The 20,433-nt window shown below is 45.5% G+C and overlaps 1 protein-coding gene across 1 annotated transcript in view; it reads left to right on the plus strand.

The window, feature by feature from the left end:
* ABCA13 (ATP binding cassette subfamily A member 13) overlaps positions 1–20,433 on the plus strand; it is a 396,806-nt gene that overhangs the window by 22,408 nt on the left and 353,965 nt on the right. The window contains exons 2-3 of the mRNA XM_045052108.1: positions 2,881–2,974; positions 6,686–6,809. Coding sequence (XP_044908043.1) covers positions 2,881–2,974; positions 6,686–6,809 — 218 coding nt within the window. The remainder of the gene's footprint in view (positions 1–2,880; positions 2,975–6,685; positions 6,810–20,433) is intronic.

Genomic DNA, 20,433 nt, shown 5'->3' on the forward strand with positions numbered 1-20,433 from the left:
TACGAGTCTTGGGTCTGTGGACCATTATCTGTGTTCTTTATACCTCTCTGTCTTAAAAAATGGCTATCATATGCTACTTAAAAAAATTTTTAAAACAGAAAGTTAATTATGTATTTCTTCTTTTTTTCAAAGTATATTTATTTTGAGAGAGAAAGAATATATTTATTTATTTTGAGAGAGAGAGAATATATTTGTTTATTTTGAAAAAGAGAGAAAGCAGGCGAGCAGGGGAGGGGCAGAGAGGGAGGGAGGGAGAGAATCTCAAGCAGGCTGCGTGCTGTTAGCATGGAGATCATGACCTGTGAGATCATGACCTGAGCCGAAATCAAGAGTCTGATGCTTAACTGACTGAGCCACCCGGGTGCGCCTGTATTTATTCTTCTTAACGGCATCAAGTCATTGCTGAATTTGTGGCATGTTTCTGTTTTGCACATTTAGTTTCAGCCGGAACTAGTTATGGAATCTTCCCACACCACACCCTTACTCCCATACTTGAAGAAATGATTATTTGTTCTAGAGAATGAGCTAGATGACTTGAATTGGTGGTCTTCTGAGTGTTCCCGACCTCTCTGGCTGTTTTAATCCCCATCCTTTGAGTAGAGGTTGGCCTCCTGCAGACATTTGCCCCATTATAAAGATGTATGATATTGGATTTCCACACTCGGTCAGGGAACTTTCCATAATGATGCACTTTCTGGCACAAGAAATATTACATCATGAACTCTTTCAAAAGCGGTGATTTCTTTTCTTTAACTACAGCGGGGATCGAAACCTTTCCACCTGTGTTTTGTCTTTATGGCTTCAGGCCACATACACCCTCCTGGCCGCATTTCGATGCCGTTTCCTTATAGGGAAGAACTGTGAAGGGCAGTTCAAAGAGCAAAGGAACCAAAGAGGCGAAAAGTTTGTTTTAGCTCAAAGCATTATAACTTGGAGTCTAAAAAAAACCGTCTTTAGTGTTAGGCTGGGTACCCCTACCTCCCTAACCTGCAGATTTTAGGTTTTCGTTCATGCATTATTGAGTGCCTAACCTGTTTGGTGTGTGGTTATAAACTCTTGTCTTTGTGGAATGATACGAGTGGCAGTCCACAGGAGAACATGATCCACCATAAAACCACGGAAGAATGAGGACAAAAAGAATAATCTGGGGGCGCCTAGGTGGCTCAGTTGGTTAAGCATCTAACTTCGGCTCAGGTCACGATTTCATGGTTTGTGGGTTTGAGCCCCACATCAGGCTTTGTGCTGACAGCTTGGAGCCTGGAACCTGCTTCAGATTCTGTCTCTCTCTCTCTCTCTCTCTCTCTCTCTCTCTGCCCCTCCCCTACTCATGCTCTGTCTCTCTCTGTCTCTCAAAAATAAAACAATGTAAAAAAAAAGAATAATCTGGTGATAATCGAGGATAATTCTTTTTTTTTTAATTATTTACTTATTTTGAGAGAGACTTATTTTGAGTAGGGGAGGGGTAGACAGAGGCAGAGAGAGAATCCCAAACAAGCTCTGCACTGTCAGAACAGAGCCCGATGTGGGGCTCAAATTCTTGAACCATGAGATCATGACCTAAGCTGAAACCAAGAGTCCCAAGAGTTGGTGCTTAACCGACTGAACTACCCAGTGCCCTGAGGATTTTCCTCTTAATTAGTTTTTTCACTGGGCTGAACCTTGGGTATTTCATTCTCAAATAATTAAATTCCATGCATCCATGGTAATTCCTTTGTCTTTTTTGACTGAGGACGCAAAGCTATGCGAATTACCGTGATTGTTACATGTGGCTCTTTTGTTGTCTGTGTCAGGAGATTTGGCTCCAGTAATCTGACTTTCAGGAATTTGTTCCAGTCTTAAGAAAGTAATTCAAAAGAAGAATTATTTAGGCACAAACACTATTCACTGATGGAAGATATGGGAACCATGGTGTATCCGTTTGGTAAGAATGTTATGCAACTGGTAAGGGACTAGGTATGAGCCTCGTGTGGCATCATTGGAAGATGCTCGAAAAATGAAGGTCGATGTCTGTGCCCCCAACACCTCGGGGAAAATGCCTGTGCAAGTGGAAAGGCAGGAATGTTAAATAAATTGGAAAAATTAAAATAGCTTGTTGGAAAGTGAGAAATATGAATGAAGTTATTTATTGAATTTCTTTAATGTCATCAAGTCTGCCATAATTAAGAATGTGGAGGGGTGCCTGGGTGGCTCAGTCTGTTAAGCGTCCGACTTCAGCTCAGGTCATGATCTCACAGCTCGTGAGTTCAAGCCCCGCGTCGGGCTGTGTGCCAACAGCTCAGAGCCTGGAGCCTGCTTCGGATTCTGTGTCCCTCTCTCGCTCTGCCCCTCCCCTGCTCATGCTCTGTCTGTCTCTCCCTCTCTCTCAAGAATAAATAAACATTAAAAAAAATAATGTGGACAAAAAAGAAAGAAACAGAAAACAAGTGTTTTGGGAAACGTACAAGGAGGTGACAGTCGTGGGTCCAGATGACGAACGAACCGTGGACCCGTGGCTCAAATCAGTGTTCTCAGAGATGCTCAGTAAGGATGACAATATTCTCCTTTTTTTTTAATTAAAAAAATTTTAAGTTTATTTATTTTTGAGAGAGAGACAGCATGGTAGGGACAGAGAGAGAGGGAGAGAGAGAGAATCCCAAGTAGGCTCTGCACTGGCAGCACGGAGCTCCATGTGGGACTCGAACCCACAATCCAAGAGATCATGACCTGAACCGAAACCAAGAGGTGGACACCCAACTGACTAAGCCACCCAAATCCTTGACAATGACCTCCTTTAAGGGAGGCCTGAGTGAGCAGCAACCCATCCTGCAGGCAAGGGGGCTATTACAATGCTTTGCCATTTATTCAAACTCTAATTTTTTTTTTCCCAACATCCTTCTTCAGGTCCTTTCTCTTGCTGAATTCTTTTGGCCATGTATCCTCTTCATGATTCTGACAGTGCTTCGTTTTCAAGAGCCTCCCAGACACAGAGACAATTGTGAGTGTTACTTTGGCTACACTTCTTGCATTATAGACCCTCTGGAGGAAGAAAATGCAGCTCTTTCCTCTGTTGTTTATAAACTGTGAATTCTGAGTGGAATGAACGCATAAGGTTCACTGTGATACCACAATAGCTATATTTCCGGGGTATGTTCCAGTAAGCATCAATTTGTATTTTTTTCTGTTAAGAATCATATTCACACATACCTGTTCCATCTAGCATATAGATTTATTCTTCTAACTAAACTGCCTTTGTGAGAATAGGTTTAGATGCTATTATAGATATATAAAGAGTAGAAGAGGTAAAAGGTGACAGATACACTTTAGTCTATCAACAAGATAGTGATGGCATTGGTGGTTATGGTGGTGCGGATGGTGCTGGTGATGATGGTGATGATGACGATGATGATAGTGACAGTGATGACAGCTATCATGGTGTCATAGTGATGACGATGGTGATGATGTTGGTGGCAAAGATAGTGATGCTGCTGCTGCTGATGGTGATGATGATGATGGTGACAATGGTGACAAGGATGGTGATGGTAGTGATGACCGTGATGGTGATGATAGTGATGAAGGTGGTGATAGTGATAATGGTGATGATGTTATTGTTGGTGGAGGTAGTGATGATGTTGGTGATGGTGATAATGGTGGTGATGATGGTAATGATGATGGTGATGATGGTGATGATGATGATGATGGCAATGGGTATGGTGATGGTGGTGATGATGGTGATGGTGATGATGGTGGTGATGATGGTGATGGTGGTGATGGTGGTGGTAATGGTGGTGATGGTGATGATGATGGTGATGATGATGATGGTGATGATGGTGGTGATGGTGGTGATGATGGTGGTGGTGATGGTGATGATGATGGTGATGGTGATGATGGTGGTGGTGGTGATGATGACGGTGGTGGTGATGATGGCGGTGGTGGTGGTGATGATGGTGGTGGTGATGGTAGTGGTGGTGATGGTGGTGATGGTGGTGGCAATGGTGGCGGTGATGGTGATGGTGGTGATGGTGGTGGCAATGGTGGCGGTGATGGTGATGGTGGTGATGGTGGTGGCAATGGTGGCGGTGATGGTGGTGATGGTGGTGGTGGTGATGATGGTGGTGATGGTGGTAGTGGTGATGATGGTGATGGCGATGATGATGGTGGTGATGGTGGTGATGATGGTGGTGATGGTGATGATGATGGTGATGATGATGATGGTGATGATGGTGGTGATGGTGGTGATGATGGTGGTGATGGTGGTGATGATGATGGTGATGGTGATGATGGTGATGATGGTGGTGGTGATGGTGATGATGGTGGTGGTGGTGATGATGGCGGTGGTGGTGGTGATGATGGTGGTGGTGATGGTGGTGGTGATGGTGGTGATGGTGGTGGTGATGGTGGTGATGGTGATAATGGTAGTGATGATGGTAATGATGATAGTGATGATGGTGATGATGATGATGATGATGGCAATAGGGATGATGACCATGGTGGTGATGGTGATGGTGATGATAGTGATGATGGTGGTGGTAATGGTGGTGGTGGTGATGGTGGTGATGGTGGTGGTGATGATCGTGGTGATGGTGATAAGGATGGTGATGGTAGAGATGATGGTGATGGTGATGGTGGTGATGGTGATAATGGTAGTGATGATGGTAATGATGATGGTGATAATGGTGATGATGATGATGGCAATGGGGATGGTGACAGTGGTGATGATGGTGATGGTGGTGAGGGTGATGGTGATGATAGTGATGATGGTGGTGGTAATGGTGGTGGTGGTGATGGTGGTGATGATCGTGGTGATGGTGATAAAGATGGTGATGGTAGTGATGATGGTGATGGTGATGATAGTGACGATGATGATGATAGTGATGATGATGATGATGTTATTGTTGGTGGAGATAGTGATGATGTTGATGATGATGGTGGTGATGGTGATAATGGTGGTGATGATGGTAATGATGATGGTGATGATGGTGATGATGGTGATGATGATGATGATGATGATGGCAATGGGGATGGTGACAGTGGTGATGATGGCGATGATGATGTTGATAATGATGATGATGGCGATGATGATGGTGGTGGTGATGGTGGTGATGGTGATGATGGTGATGATGATGGTGGTGATGGTGATGATGGTGATGATGATGATGGTGAAAATGATGGCAATGATGGTGGTGATGCACTGATAAATCGTTACTGGTTAAGTTCCTCTGCTCCAGGAGCTTTATCAGAAAGATCCTTTTTTTCATTTGGTTTGAAATCTCAACAGCATTACTGCTTGAGAAATAATGGTCTGTTTTGTTTCTATCAGATTTATGCCACTAGAAATGTGGATAATGTGGTTAATTCTGAAAAAGTTACATGAATAAAAGATTATTAAGGGATGGGTCTTATCTAAAATAGTATGTCACTATCTGAAATAATTAATGTATTTATTCTTTTGGCAAGTATGTGTTGAGTGCCTGCTGGGTCCAAGACCTGGCTGAAGATAGACTAGTGGACCAGATATTTTCCCTGTCCTTCTAGAGCTTGCTGTCACGTCAGACTATTTCAATATGGTGGGAAAAGTGTCATGATGGGGTTCTGCAGGGGGGCCATGTGAGCTCATAAGAGAGGTGGCCAGTCCATGTTAGGGAAAGGCTACTGAGGCGCAACATGTGAGACTTCGTGGGACTACAGGTGTGCAGGAGAGGAATGATCTGGGTGGCGCAGACAGCATGGCAGGAGAAGAAATAAAATGAGTTCTTTACGATTGAGGAGAAGGGGTGTGATTGGATGTCTACTACCCTAGTGCACTGGGTCTTGTGTTCACTAAGAACTCCATTTGCCCCTGTGGCTTGAAACACTACTTGTTCATTTTTCATTCATTCATTCATTCCACCAATGGTTCATTCAATGATTCATTCACCCAATGTTTAGTGACTTCTATGGGCAAAGCATCGTGCTGAGCCCTGGGGGTAGTGAGCCTCCACATCCTGAGAGTGCAATCATTTCCCAGACCAAACTAGGCTTGCATGGAGAGCCTTTCACCAAGACTTTATGAACTACCTCATGTTAGATCAGTAACTTCCAAGTTGCCTGCGGTCATCAACATCTCAACCGCTGCCATCTGTCCATCGGGGGCGTGGAGGGCTCTAGGCATGGGGCACAGATGAACTCCACTCGATCGAGTCAGGGGCATTGTTGCAGCAAAGTCTTCCTGAAAACCCTTGGATTCTATCCGTTTTGTCTAAACTTCTTTGCGTTATATGGTCTTTAACAACTACGCGTATACATTTAAGAATCCAAGGTGTATTCGATTGAAAATTTTGCCCAAACTAAAAAACTGCTAAATCTTTGTATGAGATGAGAAGAAGGATCTATCTTATTCTTCCCGCCCACAGCCGGTTTACAGAGGACTGTGTGCACGGCATGGCTGTGTAAGGGGGGTTTTGCCCCTCCAGGAGCTGGGAGGGGGTGAGTCCTGCGGCTCTCAGGCTGGGCAGGGCCATTCTGCCCTGAAGCGTGAGTACAGACCCACGGAAAGGTGTTCCATATGAAGGCTTTCTTCCTTTCCTCTCTCTCTTTTGTTTGAGTGTTCAGACCTCTTTTAAATGAATAAGAGGATTAAAAATATAATAACATCATATTCGACACTACCCTTCTGACCGAATAGGTATTCTGTTATGTGGACGCACTTCTCCCTTGAATCTACACTCAGGTTTTTTGCAACCTCGGGATCTGCCCAGCCGAGGGGTTTTCCCCTTTGTCCAAGGCCTTCTTTGCAACACGGGGTCGACCTGCCGGAACCAGAGCTATGAGGGAGCCACAGAGCACCATTCTCGGTAAGAGAGACACAAGCATCCTTTTCAGAATTCATGGGAACGAGCTTTTATGCTTTTAGTAAAGCCTAACAGTTTGGGAGAGGTCAGAGATCATAAACAGCACAGAGTCTAGAGTTACAGCAGCATCTGTTTTGTTTGTTTTTAAAGTTTGTTTATTTTGAGAAAGAGAGAGAGAGAGAAAACAGGGGAGGAGGGGCAGAGAGAGAGGGGGAGACAGAGAATTCCAAGCAGGTTCCGTGCTGTCAGCACAGAGCCTCACTCGGGGCTCAAACTCATGAACCGTGAGATCATGACCCGTGGCGAGATCAAGAGTCGGACACTTAACCAACTGAGCCACCCGGGCGCCCCAAGAACATCAGTTTTGTTAAATGCAGACTCACGTGATAATGTTTCCAGTTAATGGCTGGTTTGGGTAGGGGGTCTTTCCTCTTTCCATGGCTGTTCTTGGAACCACAAAGTGACTGCTCATTAGCAAACGTCATTTGAGTATAATAGTTTGGTTTCTGTAGGTTAAAAGTCTGACTTCAGAATCGCTTGTGCGGCTCTGGCCACCCTGGTGGCTGCCTGGCAAAGCGGGGGGTGGGGGGAGCCTGACAGCATCGAAGACTGCACAGAGAAAGAGCAGATGTGTTTCCTGTGGGAAGAGTCAGAATCAAGGGGGTTTGACTTGGAGGGTTCTGAATGTTCTGGAAGCTTCTCTTTCCTGGCATTGAAGGATCTAAGACACTTGGATGTAAAGCACGTTAAAATATCTGATCTTCATCTTTCAAGTCTCAGTTGCAGGAAGAGAACGGAAAGTTTATAGATAATCTTGGACACGTCCGGTACGATGTTTATCAGCGGTGTTTGCATTTTTAACAATTTTTTTAATGTTTTTATTTATTTTTGAGACAGAGAGACAGAGCACGAGCAGGGGAGGGGCAGAGAGAGAGGGAGACACAGAATCCGAAGCAGGCTCCAGGCTCTGAGCTGTCAGCACAGAGCCTGATGTGGGGCTCGAACTCACGAACTGTGAGATTATGACCTGAGCCAAAGTCAGATGCTTAACCGACTGAGCCACCCAGGCACCCCTACATTTTTTTTTTTTTTTTGATATAAAAGCACGGTATAGAGAAAATCATTTGGAAACTGTCCGAACTCATAACCCTGAAATAGTTGATGGTCCTTTTGTGCGTGTGGAAAATGTATGAAAAAGCCTCTTTCTGGGAAGGTTAGGGGGTTTGGGTGTGCAGGCATCTCCACCCCACGGCTTACCCACTTCTCCCTCACTCAGAACAGATGTTGAAGTACAAAAAGTTGGGCTTTGTCCCTAGTCCACACTGGCCCTGTTGCTGTTCAGTTCTGTGTGTCTGTGCAGATTTCTCAACCTCTCTGAACCTCAGGGTCTCGCTTACCCCCCTCCAGAGTCATGAGTTAGGAAGGCAAAATCTGAGAGACGTCCAGTTGCAGGAGGTACTGAGGACAGACAAGGAGCAGGAAGAGCACCCAGCTCAGCTCCCGTCTCCACCTGGACCCCCGACGGCCAGCTGTGCTTCTGGCTTGTTTTCAGATCGGTTCAGATGTGAACTGACTGCACCCTCAGAGCCGTGCAGAGACTCCCTTCTGATCATCTCGGTTTACAAACATCTGTGAGCAGAAGTTTCCATATCCGGTCTCCTCAAACATTATGATGGTTGATTTCGTGTGTGCATTTCTGTGCCCTTTGTAATTCCCCAGGGAAAGTTCACTTTGGTCAGGAAGCCCACGTTTCATCTGATCTGGGTTCTGAGTATGAAAATCGGCTTCCTTATTCCTGGCTCTGCGGGGAGCTTGGCTCTAACCATTGGATCTTGGAGCTGAGATGGGTCATTACTGAAAACAGATAAAGCGGATGTTCTCACGCGGTGTGAGGAATCGGTCCTGTATTTTTACGGCAAAGCCACGGCACCAGAGTCACCATTTGTGATGCCCGTGTGCGACCCCTCGTCCCTTCCTCGGGGGACGCCGCCCACGCCAGGGTTCCCTGCACTCTGGTGACGGGTGCTGTGCTCTCCCACTGTCATCACGGTGCTACCGTGAGCCTTGTGATGTTTCCTGGTTCTCAGATCCGCCCCAGCTCTTGAGGATCACCTCACTTCCTACCTGCTTCGCTGGGCTTCTGGGTTTGCAGCTCGCTCCTTGCACATGCGTGGCTTCTCAGCTCTGCAGCCATTCCACACTTCTCTCCATTCCAAGTCCTTTGCAAGTAGTTGGATCCCCATTCACCTCCCGGGGCAGCTAAGAGCTCCATCCTTGTTTTTTTTGTTTGTTTGTTTTTTTTTTAAATTTTTTAAACATTTTATTTATTTTTGAGACAGAGAGAGACAGAGCATGAATGGGGGGAGGGCCAGAGAGAGAGGGAGACACAGAATCTGAAGCAGGCTCCAGGCTCTGAGCTGTCGGCACAGAGCCTGATGCGGGGCTCGAACTCACGGACCGTGAGATCGTGACCTGAGCGACGTCAGACGCTCAACCGACTGAGCCACCCAGGCGCCCCTTTTTTAAATTTTTTTAAACATTTTATTTATTTTTGAGACAGGGAGACACAGAGCATGAACAGGGGAGGGTCAGAGAGAGGGAGACACAGAATCTGAAACAGGCTCCAGGCTCTGCACTGTCAGCTCAGAGCCCGATGTGGGGCTCGAACTCATGGACCGTGATATTATGACCTGAGCTGAAGTCGGCCGCTTAACCGACTGAGCCACCCAGGCGCCCCCATCCTTGTTTCTTAAACATTGAAAAAATTTTTTCTAAGTTTATTTACTTATTTTGAGAGAGAGAGAGAGCGCAAGCAGGGGAGGGGCAGAGAGTGGGAGACAGAATCCCAAGCAGGCTCCGTGCTGTCAGTGCACAGCCCGATGTGGGGCTCGAACTCGCGAACCGTGAGCTTATGACCTGAGCTGAAACCAGGGGTCAGAGGCTTAGCCAACTGACCAACCCAGGTTCCCCCATCCTTGTTGCTTACAAGGAGGATTCTGTCTGTGCTCCTGGCCCCATCCTCACCCCTGGACGCCTTCTACGTTGATACACCTCTAGCCCCTTCCCTGTTCAACCTTTCTCTTTATGCTGTCTCGCCTCCAGACCCTCGGTGGTACCAGGGCCCCCCTCCCTGGGAAACACTGGCCCCGTGGAATGCATAATTAGGAGTCGGTCCTTTGGGACTCTCTCCCTGCCTGGACTTCTTCCACCAGACCAGGGGTTCCTATCGTTGATCTTGTGTCTGTCTCCTGGTGTCTCCCCCCACACCCCTCATGGCCTTGGAAAAGAAGGGGGCACTGGCAGGGTCTTCAGAGATGGACTCATCAGGACACCCGTTTCTGGTGACATTGACATCTTCCCTCGCACACCCAGCTGGCTGGCGGGCTCTGGCCTGCGTGCTGGCAGAGGGTCCTGCATTTTCCCGTTTTCTCTCTTGGGCTTCAGGCCCTCATTTCACCTTCTTCTTTATATTCAGGCCCCTCCTTTCCCCTTCATAGTTTTCTCTCTAAGGAGCCACGGAGGAAAGATGACTACACGGGGTCCTGAGGGGTCTTTCTAGACCCCTTTCAGGAGCTTAGCCAAGAGAGGCTCAGCGGCAGCGAGGAATGTACAGCAGGGGTCACCAGCCTCCAGCCCACGGCATCCCTCTCTGCTCCCAGGAACTGCTTCCCATGAGACTATCACCCCTATGTCCCCGTGTACCCTCACACTGCTTTCCGGGGCTGGTCTCTCCTGTGAGCACTCTCTGTGCCCGGCTGATGCCTCTCGGGGGAAATCGAGAACATGGGTAGTCAGGTGTATTCTGCCAGTTTTTATTTGTAGATTTCTCCTTGTTTTATTTTTACACCCTAGTTTTCCCTTTCACACATAAGTATTGCGTTCATCTGGGCTTTATGTCTATGGGTGGGGTACAATGATCCAATCACACTTTTCCCCCCATTTGGATAACTCCACAGATATGCGGTGGATCTCGGACAGACATCGCGCTTTCCTCGGCCCCCGGGGTCGGCTCCGGACGTCTCTGTCTGTTCCGGAGACCCATCAGGCCACCCCCGACTGCACCTCGCTGGCTTTCTTCCTAGACCTTTCCGGTGTCTTGTGTCTGATAGGGCAAACCCTCCTACCTTGCTTTCCTCCTTCAGGGAAGTCTATACATTTTACAAACTTGTCAAGGTTGGTGAGAATATTCTGTTGGGGGTTCGACTGGTGTCACATGGAATCCCGCAATCACTATGCGATGTATGGTGTAGTTAGGTTTTCAGCGTCTCAGCACCGCGTAGTGATACTGTCCCGTGAAGGCCACGGATACCATTCTTCACACTTTTTCCCAGCTACTGTGTATTTTTTTGTTGCTATCACAAATGATATCTTTTTAGAAGTTATACCACGTCACTGATTTTTCCTTCCTCAGGTAACGGAAATACAATTAACGGTCAAAAACCAACTTTATTGATCTATACAATAATCGATGACAAGTAAATGCACGGTGAGCCTTGCATTGTTTGTTTACCTAGGCGAACACTGCCGTGATGGAATATTCCATTCTCCCTGCAAATCCCCTGTGCCCCCTCCCAGCCTACCCCACCCCAGGAACAAATTACCTGCTTACTGCCATCTGAATGAGATTTAGATTTCTCTTTTTACATTTTTTTTAAGTTTATTTACTTATTTTGAGAGAGAGTGAGCCCAAGTGGGGAAGGGACAGAGAAAAGAGGGAGACACAGAATCCCAAGCAGGCTCCGGGCTCCGAGCTGTCAGCACAGAGCCCGACGCGGGGCTCGAACCCATGAACCGCGAGATCATGACCTGAGCAGAAGTTGGGACACGCTTAACTGTCTGAGTCACCCACCCAGGCACCCCTAGATTTGTCTTTTACAGAACTTCGTGTACGAGATACACCCTTGGTGTCTGAAGCCAAATGTTTCCAGATTTATGCGTGTGTTGTATGTACCAGTAACTCACTCCTTTTTCACTTGCCAAGTGGTACTCTCACGCTATGGAGGCGCACACACAAGTTGGGTTTCAGCTTCATCCAGTCATAAATCAAGGGCAACACAGTCATAAGGCAGGTTCGGGATCCCCCAGTCAGGGACATTCCCCCACGTGATGCACCTGGCTCCTTACAGGGGCCGCTGACCAGAGCAGGAGACCAGCCACACAGCAGGCAGGAGCCTGGTGGCTATTTCCAGTTTGGACTATGTAGGAGGAAAGCTGCTGTCGGTGTTAAGACAACGTCCTTGTAGAGAGTGCAGCTGTTGGGATGAGTGTTTAGTGAGTCTTAGTTTATAATCAACTTCTGGACTGTTTTCCAAAGCGTATGTACAATCTGGGACTCCCAGCATCAGTATATGGGGGCTCCAAGGACTCCCCTTCTTGCCAGCACGTGGGGTTTTGGGGTCTCCTTACTTTGGCCGTTCTCATGGTAGAGTCGCGTTATCTGAGGTATTTTTCATGTATTTCTCTAGCCATGAAGGATGTTGCAGTACCGGGATTTGTACAGAGTAGATATGTGGTCACCTGAACGAATATCTATTCCTCACTTGTGTTTGGTCATCAACTCCAGTTTCCGGCTGTCAGCGCCCAACCCCCTAGAATTTTCCGGGTGCTCCGGGCTGTAAAGGTGTCTTGTGTTATGTTAATGAAGGCGACTCTTGGACCCCTCCCCAGGGCTGGGGGGTGGGTACTGGTTGCCCGGGGAAGCAACCTTTGGGATTAGAGGTTAGAACTTTCCTGCCCATCCCCCTACCCCGGGGGGGGGGGGGGGGAGGGGCTGGAGGTTAAATCAGCCAATGGCCCCTGATCTAATCGATGGCACCTTCATTAGGAGATCTTCTTACAAAACCCAAAAAGCCCAGGGGTTCGGAGAGCTTCCGGGTCAGTGATGACGTGGAGATGGGCGAGCCCTGGTACCTGGGGAGGCAGGGCGCTCCATGCCCCATCCCCAGACCTGGGTCTGAGCCCCTCTTCCAACTGACTGTTGGTTCGTATCCCCAGTCACCATCCTTTAATAAACCGGTAAACGTAAGTGTTTCCCTGAGTTCTGGGAGTCATCCTAGCAATTTACGTTTTTTTTTAATTTATTTTAAGTAATCTCTATACCCAACGTGGGGCTCGAACTCACTACCCCGAGTTAAGAGTCACCCAGGCGCCCCCATCCTGGGCAATTAATCAAAGCTAAGAAGGAGGCCGTTGGAGCCTCCAATCTGTAGCAGGGCGGTCGGGAGCACAGGTGACAATAGCTATAAGCTGGCGACTGGAAGCTCAAGTGGGGGAGGGGCAGTGCTGGGGGACTGAGCCCTTCTCCTGCGGGGTCTGACGCGGTCTCGGGTGGATGGTGTCAGAGGTCCGTTGAATTTTTGGACACTCTGCTGGTGTCCGAGAATTGCCTGGTGTTGCCAGGGGGTAGGGGGACCTGCCCCACGTTGGAATTGGTCCGGAACCGTAAAAGAGAGGGTGAGTGTCTTTTCGTGTGTTTATTGGCCATTTGAACCGGGTGTGTGTGTGTGTGTGTGTGTGTGTGTGCGCGCGCGCGCGTGAAGTGTTTGGTCAACTCTTTTTATTACAATTAATCGCTACATTTTAATCTTTGTTTTTGTTGAATCCTTAGAGTTTTTTTTACATATACTGATTACAAGTCTTTTATCAGAAAGACATATGGGGAATATCTTCTTCCAGTTTCTGAGCTGTTTTCTGAAAGGAAGCAGGTTTCTTCTTTTTTTTCTTTTTTTTTTTTTTCATTCAAACAGAAACGTTTACTTCATTGGAGATCGCAAAGATCCTCAGGAAGGAAAGAGGATTTTCTCCTTCTTTTAGAAGTTTTGTGGTTACAGCTGTGGTTTAGGCACACAATCCACTCTGAGTACATTTTTGTATGTGATGTGGGGCAAGTGTTGAGGTTTATCTTCTGATGGGTGTTGAGTTGTGCTCATATCATTTGTTGGAGACCGTCCTACGCCCATTAAACTATGTTGGTGCCTTTGTTGCAAACCAGGTGTTCCGATAAAAATATGTAGTTGTGTTCTTGCCCATCTTATTTCAGTGTATGATTTCTCTTTGGCAAATAGTCTCAGTAACTATTGCTTTTAGAGAAAGTCTTGAAATCAGGTGGTATAAGACCTTCGCCTTTGTTTTGTTTTCCAAAATTATTTTAGTTCTTTTGAATTTCTCTGTGAACTTTAAAACCAGCGTGTTTGTTCTTTTTAAAAATATTATTATTATTTTTAAAATGTTTATTTATTTTTGAGAGAGAGTGTGAGCAGGGGGAGGGGCAGAGAGAGAGGGAGACACAGAATCCGAAGCAGGCTCCAGGCTCTGAGCAGTCAGCACAGAGCCCGATGTGGGGCTCGAACTCATGACCCGTGAGATCATGACCTGAGTCAGTCAGATGCTCAACCGACTGAGCCACCCAGGCACCCCATTATTTTTTAATGTTCGTTTTTGAGAGAGAGAGAAAGGTAGACAGAGACAGATGGTCTGAGAAAGAGAACTCATGAACCGTGAGATCATGACCTGAGCTGAAGTTTGATGCTTAACCGACAGAGCCCCCCAGGCGACCCATCTTTGCCTATTTATAATCGGATTATCAGTCGTTTTGTTATTGAGTTGTGAGAGTCCTTCATATAGTCTGGACACAAGCTCTGTACCAGAGACATATGATTTGCACATATTTCCCCCACCCCCATTTTGTTGGTCGTTTTTCCACTTGGTTCATTGTATCCTTTGGAACATACTGTGTTTAATTGTGATGAAGTCCCACTCATCCATTTTTTCTCATGTTCCCTGCACTTTTGGTGTCCTATCTAAAAGGCGTTGTCTGACCCATGACCATGAAGATTTACTCCTTGTTTCATTCGGAGAACTTTTTAGTTTCAGCTCCTAAGTTTTGGTCTATGATCCATTTTGAGTTGGCCTTTGTGTATGGTGTGAGGAAGGACTCTGACTTCATTCTTGTGCGTGTGGATGGCAGTTATCTCAGGGGACTGCATTCAATGTATAGATTAGTCGAGAAAGAATTGAGATTTTAACAACATGGAGCCTTCCAATCCATGAGCATCATATAATGTCCCCATTAAGTTTTCTAGAATTTCTCTCAGGAATGTTTTGGTAGTTTTCAGTTTTATGTACATTTTGTTAAATGTATTCCGAAGTAGTTCATGTTTTTTGGTATTGCTTACAATTTTTTAAAAATATGGACAACCATTGCTGTGGCTTTTGAATATAACCTTTAGGATTTTTTTACATACATGATCGTGCCATCTGTAAATAGTTTTACTTCTTGTCTTCCTTGCCTAGATGCTTTTTCTTTCTTTTATTTAGGGTTTAATGTGTTCTTAATCTACTTAAAAAATTTTATTTTAGAGACACAGCAGGGGAGAGGGGCAGAGGGAGAGAGAGAGAATCCTAAGCGGCTCCAAGGTCAGCATGGAACCCTGAGATCATGACCTGAGCCCAAATCAAGAGTTGGATGCCTAATTTACTGCGCCACCCAGGCTCCCCTTAATCCACTTTCTTTATGATCAACCTGAGATTATTGCTTTTAGACCTTTTCTAATGTAAAGATTAAAAGCTTCATATTTCTTCCTGGGCACTGCTTTCAGCTATCAGAAATTTTGATATGTATTTTCATTTGCATTAAGTTCAAAACATTAATTGATTGGCACTGTGGTTTCTTCTTTGACTCATGGGTTATTTGTAGGTTACATGCTTAATTTCTAAGTGTTTGAAGATTTTCCTTAGATCTTCTTTATTGCTAATACACGTATAATTCCACTGTGGTCCAAGAACTCTGCGTGATTTAGGTCTTTTTAACTTTGTTGAAGCTCATTTTATGGCTCTGGTGTATGGTCTCCTTTGATGAATATTTAACATGAAACCAAGGAAATGATTTGCCTTCTGCTGGTGGGTGGGATTTGTTCAAATCTTCAACATCTTTACTGATATCCTGTCTCCTTGTTCTATAAATTGTCGAGAAAGCAAATGAAATCTCCAATCATAATTGTGGAATTTTCTATTTTTCTTTTCAGTTCTCTTGGTCTTTGTTCTGTTTACTTTGAAGCTCTGATGTTGGTGCATATAGGCTTTCAAATTGTTATATTTTCTTCATGGACCCATTTATCATGACCTAATGGTGCCGTGAGATTACATCTCTTATGCATGTCGTCTATTTTATTATATATGCAACAAATAGTATACATAATGCACACTGTGTTGTATAATGATATGTAATCTCTTTATTCTGGTGGTGGTCAGTGTTTTGAAGTCTACTTTGATATTTACATAGATGCAGTAGTTTTCTTTGGTTTAGTGTCTCACAACGTGTCTTTTTTCATCTTTTTACTCTTTGCCTATCTGTATCTTTACATTTGAAGTTTAGACAGCACAGGGGCACCTGCGTGGCTTTGTTGGTTAAGCATCCGACTTTGGCTCAGGTCATGATCTCACGGTTCGTGAGTTTGAGCCCCGCGTCGGACTCTGTGCTGTCAGAGCCTGGAGGCTGCTTCCGATTCTGTGTCTCTGTCTCTCTCTGCCCCTCCCCTGCTCACGTTCTGTCTCTCAAAAATAAATACACGTTAAAAAAAATTTTAAAAAAAGTTTAGACAGCATATAGTTGGTTCTTGCTTTATTTTCCACTCTGACAATCTGCCTTTTAATGTAGGGACTATTTATACTTAATATATTGAATTTATGTATTGGCACTTGCTTTCTTTTTCTTTTTTTGTTTGAGAGAGAGAGAGAGAGAGAGAGAGAGAGAAAGAGAGAGAGGGAGAGAAAGAGAGAGACAAAATCTTAAGCAGGCTCCACACTCAGCACAGAGTCCTATTTGGGGCTCGATCCCATGTCCCTGGGATACTACCTGAGAGTCTGATGCTCAACCGACTGAGCCACCCAGGCACCCTGGGACTTATTTTCCGCTTTTGTGGTCTCTTCTGTTCTCTCCTTTTCCTCTTTATTGCCTTTATTTATGTAAATTGAGTATTTTTTTATTTCACTTTTCTACACCATTGCTTTATTAACTCTACCTTGTTGCTGTATTTTGCTAACTACTTCTGCTGCTTCATAGCAGTGTATGTGTATGATGTAGCAGTGATTTCTAGAAGCAGATTTCAAAGTCAAGACTTAAATGCATTTTTAATTTTGATGGTGTTTTCCAATTGCTCCTTTACGGGGATTATAATATTCTGTATCTGTCTTCTAAGATGTGAGGATATCTTTTTCCCTGGTGAGGTCTTGTTAAACTTCGACATTTCTACCTATCTGATTTCCCCTCTATTTCCTTACTCGTTTTATTTTATATTTCATTACACTTCATTTCATTTATTTTTAAAGTAGACTCTATGCCCAATGTAGGGCTTGAACTCACAACCCTGAGATCAGGAGTCGCATGCCTTACCGAGTGAGCCAGCCAGGTTCCCCATCTCATCAATTTCCTGATGAGAAACGATGTATCAGTACAGTTCTATTTGCATTTTTCTTATTGTAGGGATGTTGAACCTATTTTTATGCCTCCATGTACACTTTATACTTCTTTTCCCTGTAAAATATTTCTTCATGTCCTTTGTCCATTTTTCTCTTGGTTTGTAATTTTTCTTCTTGATGTCCAGAGGCTCTTTACATATTAAGGCGCTAAACCCTTTGTGATAACGGTTGTAAATATTCTTATCTGAGTTCACCATTTATTTTTTGACTTCATTACTTTTTAATTTTCATTTTGAAGTGATTATGACTTTAAAAAGTTGTAAAATGGTACAGTGAGTTTGACTTCTTCAAATCATGAACATCTTCTATGACTCTAGTACAATATCAAAACCAAGAAATTGACATTGTTACAATATTGTTAAGTAGACTCCAGGTCTTACTCTATTTTCATCAGTTTTACATGCACTCATTTGTGTGTGTGTGTGTGTGTGTGTGTGTGTGTGTGTATCTCTATACAATTTGATCTCTTGTATAGGTTCATGTAACCACCATCACAATCAATATATATCTTGATCGTGTTCAATCAGTATCTTGTATCAGTTTAATCAATGCACAGAAAATCCTTCAGGATCTCCCTGCATAGCTGTGCCCACCCCTCTGTCCCCGTCTTGTCCCCAGCAGCCACGAGTGTCCTCTGCCTCCATACTCTTCTCATTTTGAGCTGTAATTATATATAAATTACATTATGTACAATTATACAGCATTTAGATAAATTTATGTGAGGTCACATAAGGTGAATTACATAGACTGTAACCTTAGGAGATTGGTTTGTTGTTTTCCACTGAGCGTGATGCTCTTAAGGTCTGTCTGTCTGTGTTGTTCCATGTGCCATCGGTCCATCCTTATTGCTGAAGAGCATTTCAACTTAGGTTTCCATAGAAGTTTTTGTCTTTTTTTTAACAGTTATTTTACTGGTAGTTCTTTTTAAAAAAAAATTTTTTTTAACGTTTATTTATTTTTGAGACAGAGAGAGACAGAGCATGAACGGGGGAGGGTCAGAGAGAGAGGGAGACACAGAATCTGAAACAGGCTCCAGGCTCCGAGCTGTCAGCACAGAGCCCGGCGCGGGGCTCGAACTCACGGACCGCGAGATCGTGACCTGGCCGAAGTCGGACACTTAACCGACTGCGCCACCCAGGTGCCCCAACTTTTTTTTTTTTTAACATTTATTCATTTTTGAGAGTGAGAGAGACAGAGCATGAGTGGGGGAGAGGGAGACACAGAATCTGAAGCAGGCTCCAGGCTCTGAGCTGTCAGCACAGGGCCCGACGCGGGGCTTGAACTCACAGACTGTGAGGCCATGACCTGAGCCGAAGTCGGATGCTTAACCGACTGAGCCACCCAGGTGCCCCGACTGGTAGTTCTTTTGTAATGTTATTTATTTATTTTGAGAGAGAGAGGGAGAGAGTGTGTGTGTGTGTGTGTGCTTTTGAGCTCACATCTGTGCAAGCAGGGGGAGGGCAGAGATCGAGAGAAAGAGAGAGAGAGAGAGAGAGAGAGCAAGAATCCCAAGCAGACTCCACACTATCAGCATAGAGCCTGATGTGGGGCTCAATCTCACGACCATGACCCCGGGATCATGACTTAACCTGAAACCAAGAGTTGGATGTTCAACCAATGGAGCCACCCAGATGCCCCAGTAGTTTATTTGTTTGTTTGTTTGTTTGTCTATTGTTATTTATTTATTTATTAAAGAATTTTTTTAACCTTTATTTTTTTGAGACAGAGAGAGAGACAGAGCATGAATGGGGGAGGGTCAGAGAGAGAGAGGGAGACACAGAATCTGAGGCAGGCTCCAGGCTCTGAGCTGTCGGCACAGAGCCGGACGCGGGGCTCGAACTCACAGACCATGAGATCATGACCTGAGCCTGAGTTGGACACTCAACTGACTGAGCCTCCCAGGCGCCCCAATTATTATTATTTAGAGAGAGCATGCCCACAAACAGGGGCGGCGGAGGGAGCAGAGAGAGAGAGAGAGAGAGAGAGAATGCGAAGTGGGGCTCAAGCGCACCCCAAGCGGAGCTCACCCAATATGAGGCTCAAACGCACAAACCGTGACACTATGCCCTGAGTCAGAGTCAGACACCTAACTACCCGGGTGCCTCGGGATCCTGTTTTAAAGAGGCTTTTCCGAGGGAGACACTGCTGGAGAAACACTGACTCCAGGGGACCCCTCGGTGGCTCTCAGTTTCCTCGTCAGAAACTAAGGGCTGGGCCTGAGTGCTTCTGCTGCTTCGATGCACTGAGGCCCTTTCTGGAACCTGGTGAGCACCGCTGGAGGCCTCCTTTAGTTCCTGCTCCTCTGAGAGGGTATTAGCGGTGGGAGGGCTGAGAGACAAGTTCCATCTCCTGGCAGGTGGCCTTTTCTTGGGTGTCATGACGCCCTGCCCCCTGCCCCCCCGACTTCCTTCTATACCTCACAAGGTCAAGCATTCCTTGATAAGGGACCAAAGACAGACCTGGACTCAGGAAGGCACAACTTGCTGTCCACCCAAATCCTACTACAGTTTTGGGACGTCCCTGGGCCCGCTCGCACGCGCCCTCTCACACCTGCACACATGCACGTGCACACTCACACGTCAGTGTTTAATCCCGGGATTTTCTATGTATTTTTCCCACCGTAAACGCTTCTCATGATCTGGTCTTAGGGACAATCGAGGTACTTTTGAAATAACAATTGGAAAAAGAACATCCGACCAGCTCGTTGTGACAACGACACTTGCCTTGGAGTACAGCAGTGTGATACAGTGTGATTAATTCTGCGGGTTCCCAGCAGAGGTTCCAAGGGCCCCTTTATTTATTTATTTATTTGTTCGTTCGTTCATTCGTTCGTTTGTTCATTTAATTTTTAAACTTAAATTCAAGTTAGTTAACGCATAGCGTAGGATTGGTTTCAGGAGTAGATTTCAGCAATTTGTCACTTATCTATTAACACTCAGGGCTCATCCCAACAGGTGCCCTCCTTAATGCCCGTCACCCTTCTAGCCCATCCCCCCACCCCCATCAACCTCCCACTTTGTTCTCTGCATTTAAGAGTCTCTTATGGTTTGCCTCCCTCTCCGTTTTGATCTTATTTTCCCTTCCCTTCCCCTCTGTTCATCTGTTGTCTTTCTCAGATTCCACATCAGAGTGAGATCATATGCTATCTGTC

The sequence above is a fragment of the Felis catus genome, chromosome A2 (assembly GCF_018350175.1).
Source record: "Felis catus isolate Fca126 chromosome A2, F.catus_Fca126_mat1.0, whole genome shotgun sequence".
Lineage (NCBI taxonomy): Eukaryota > Metazoa > Chordata > Mammalia > Carnivora > Felidae > Felis > Felis catus.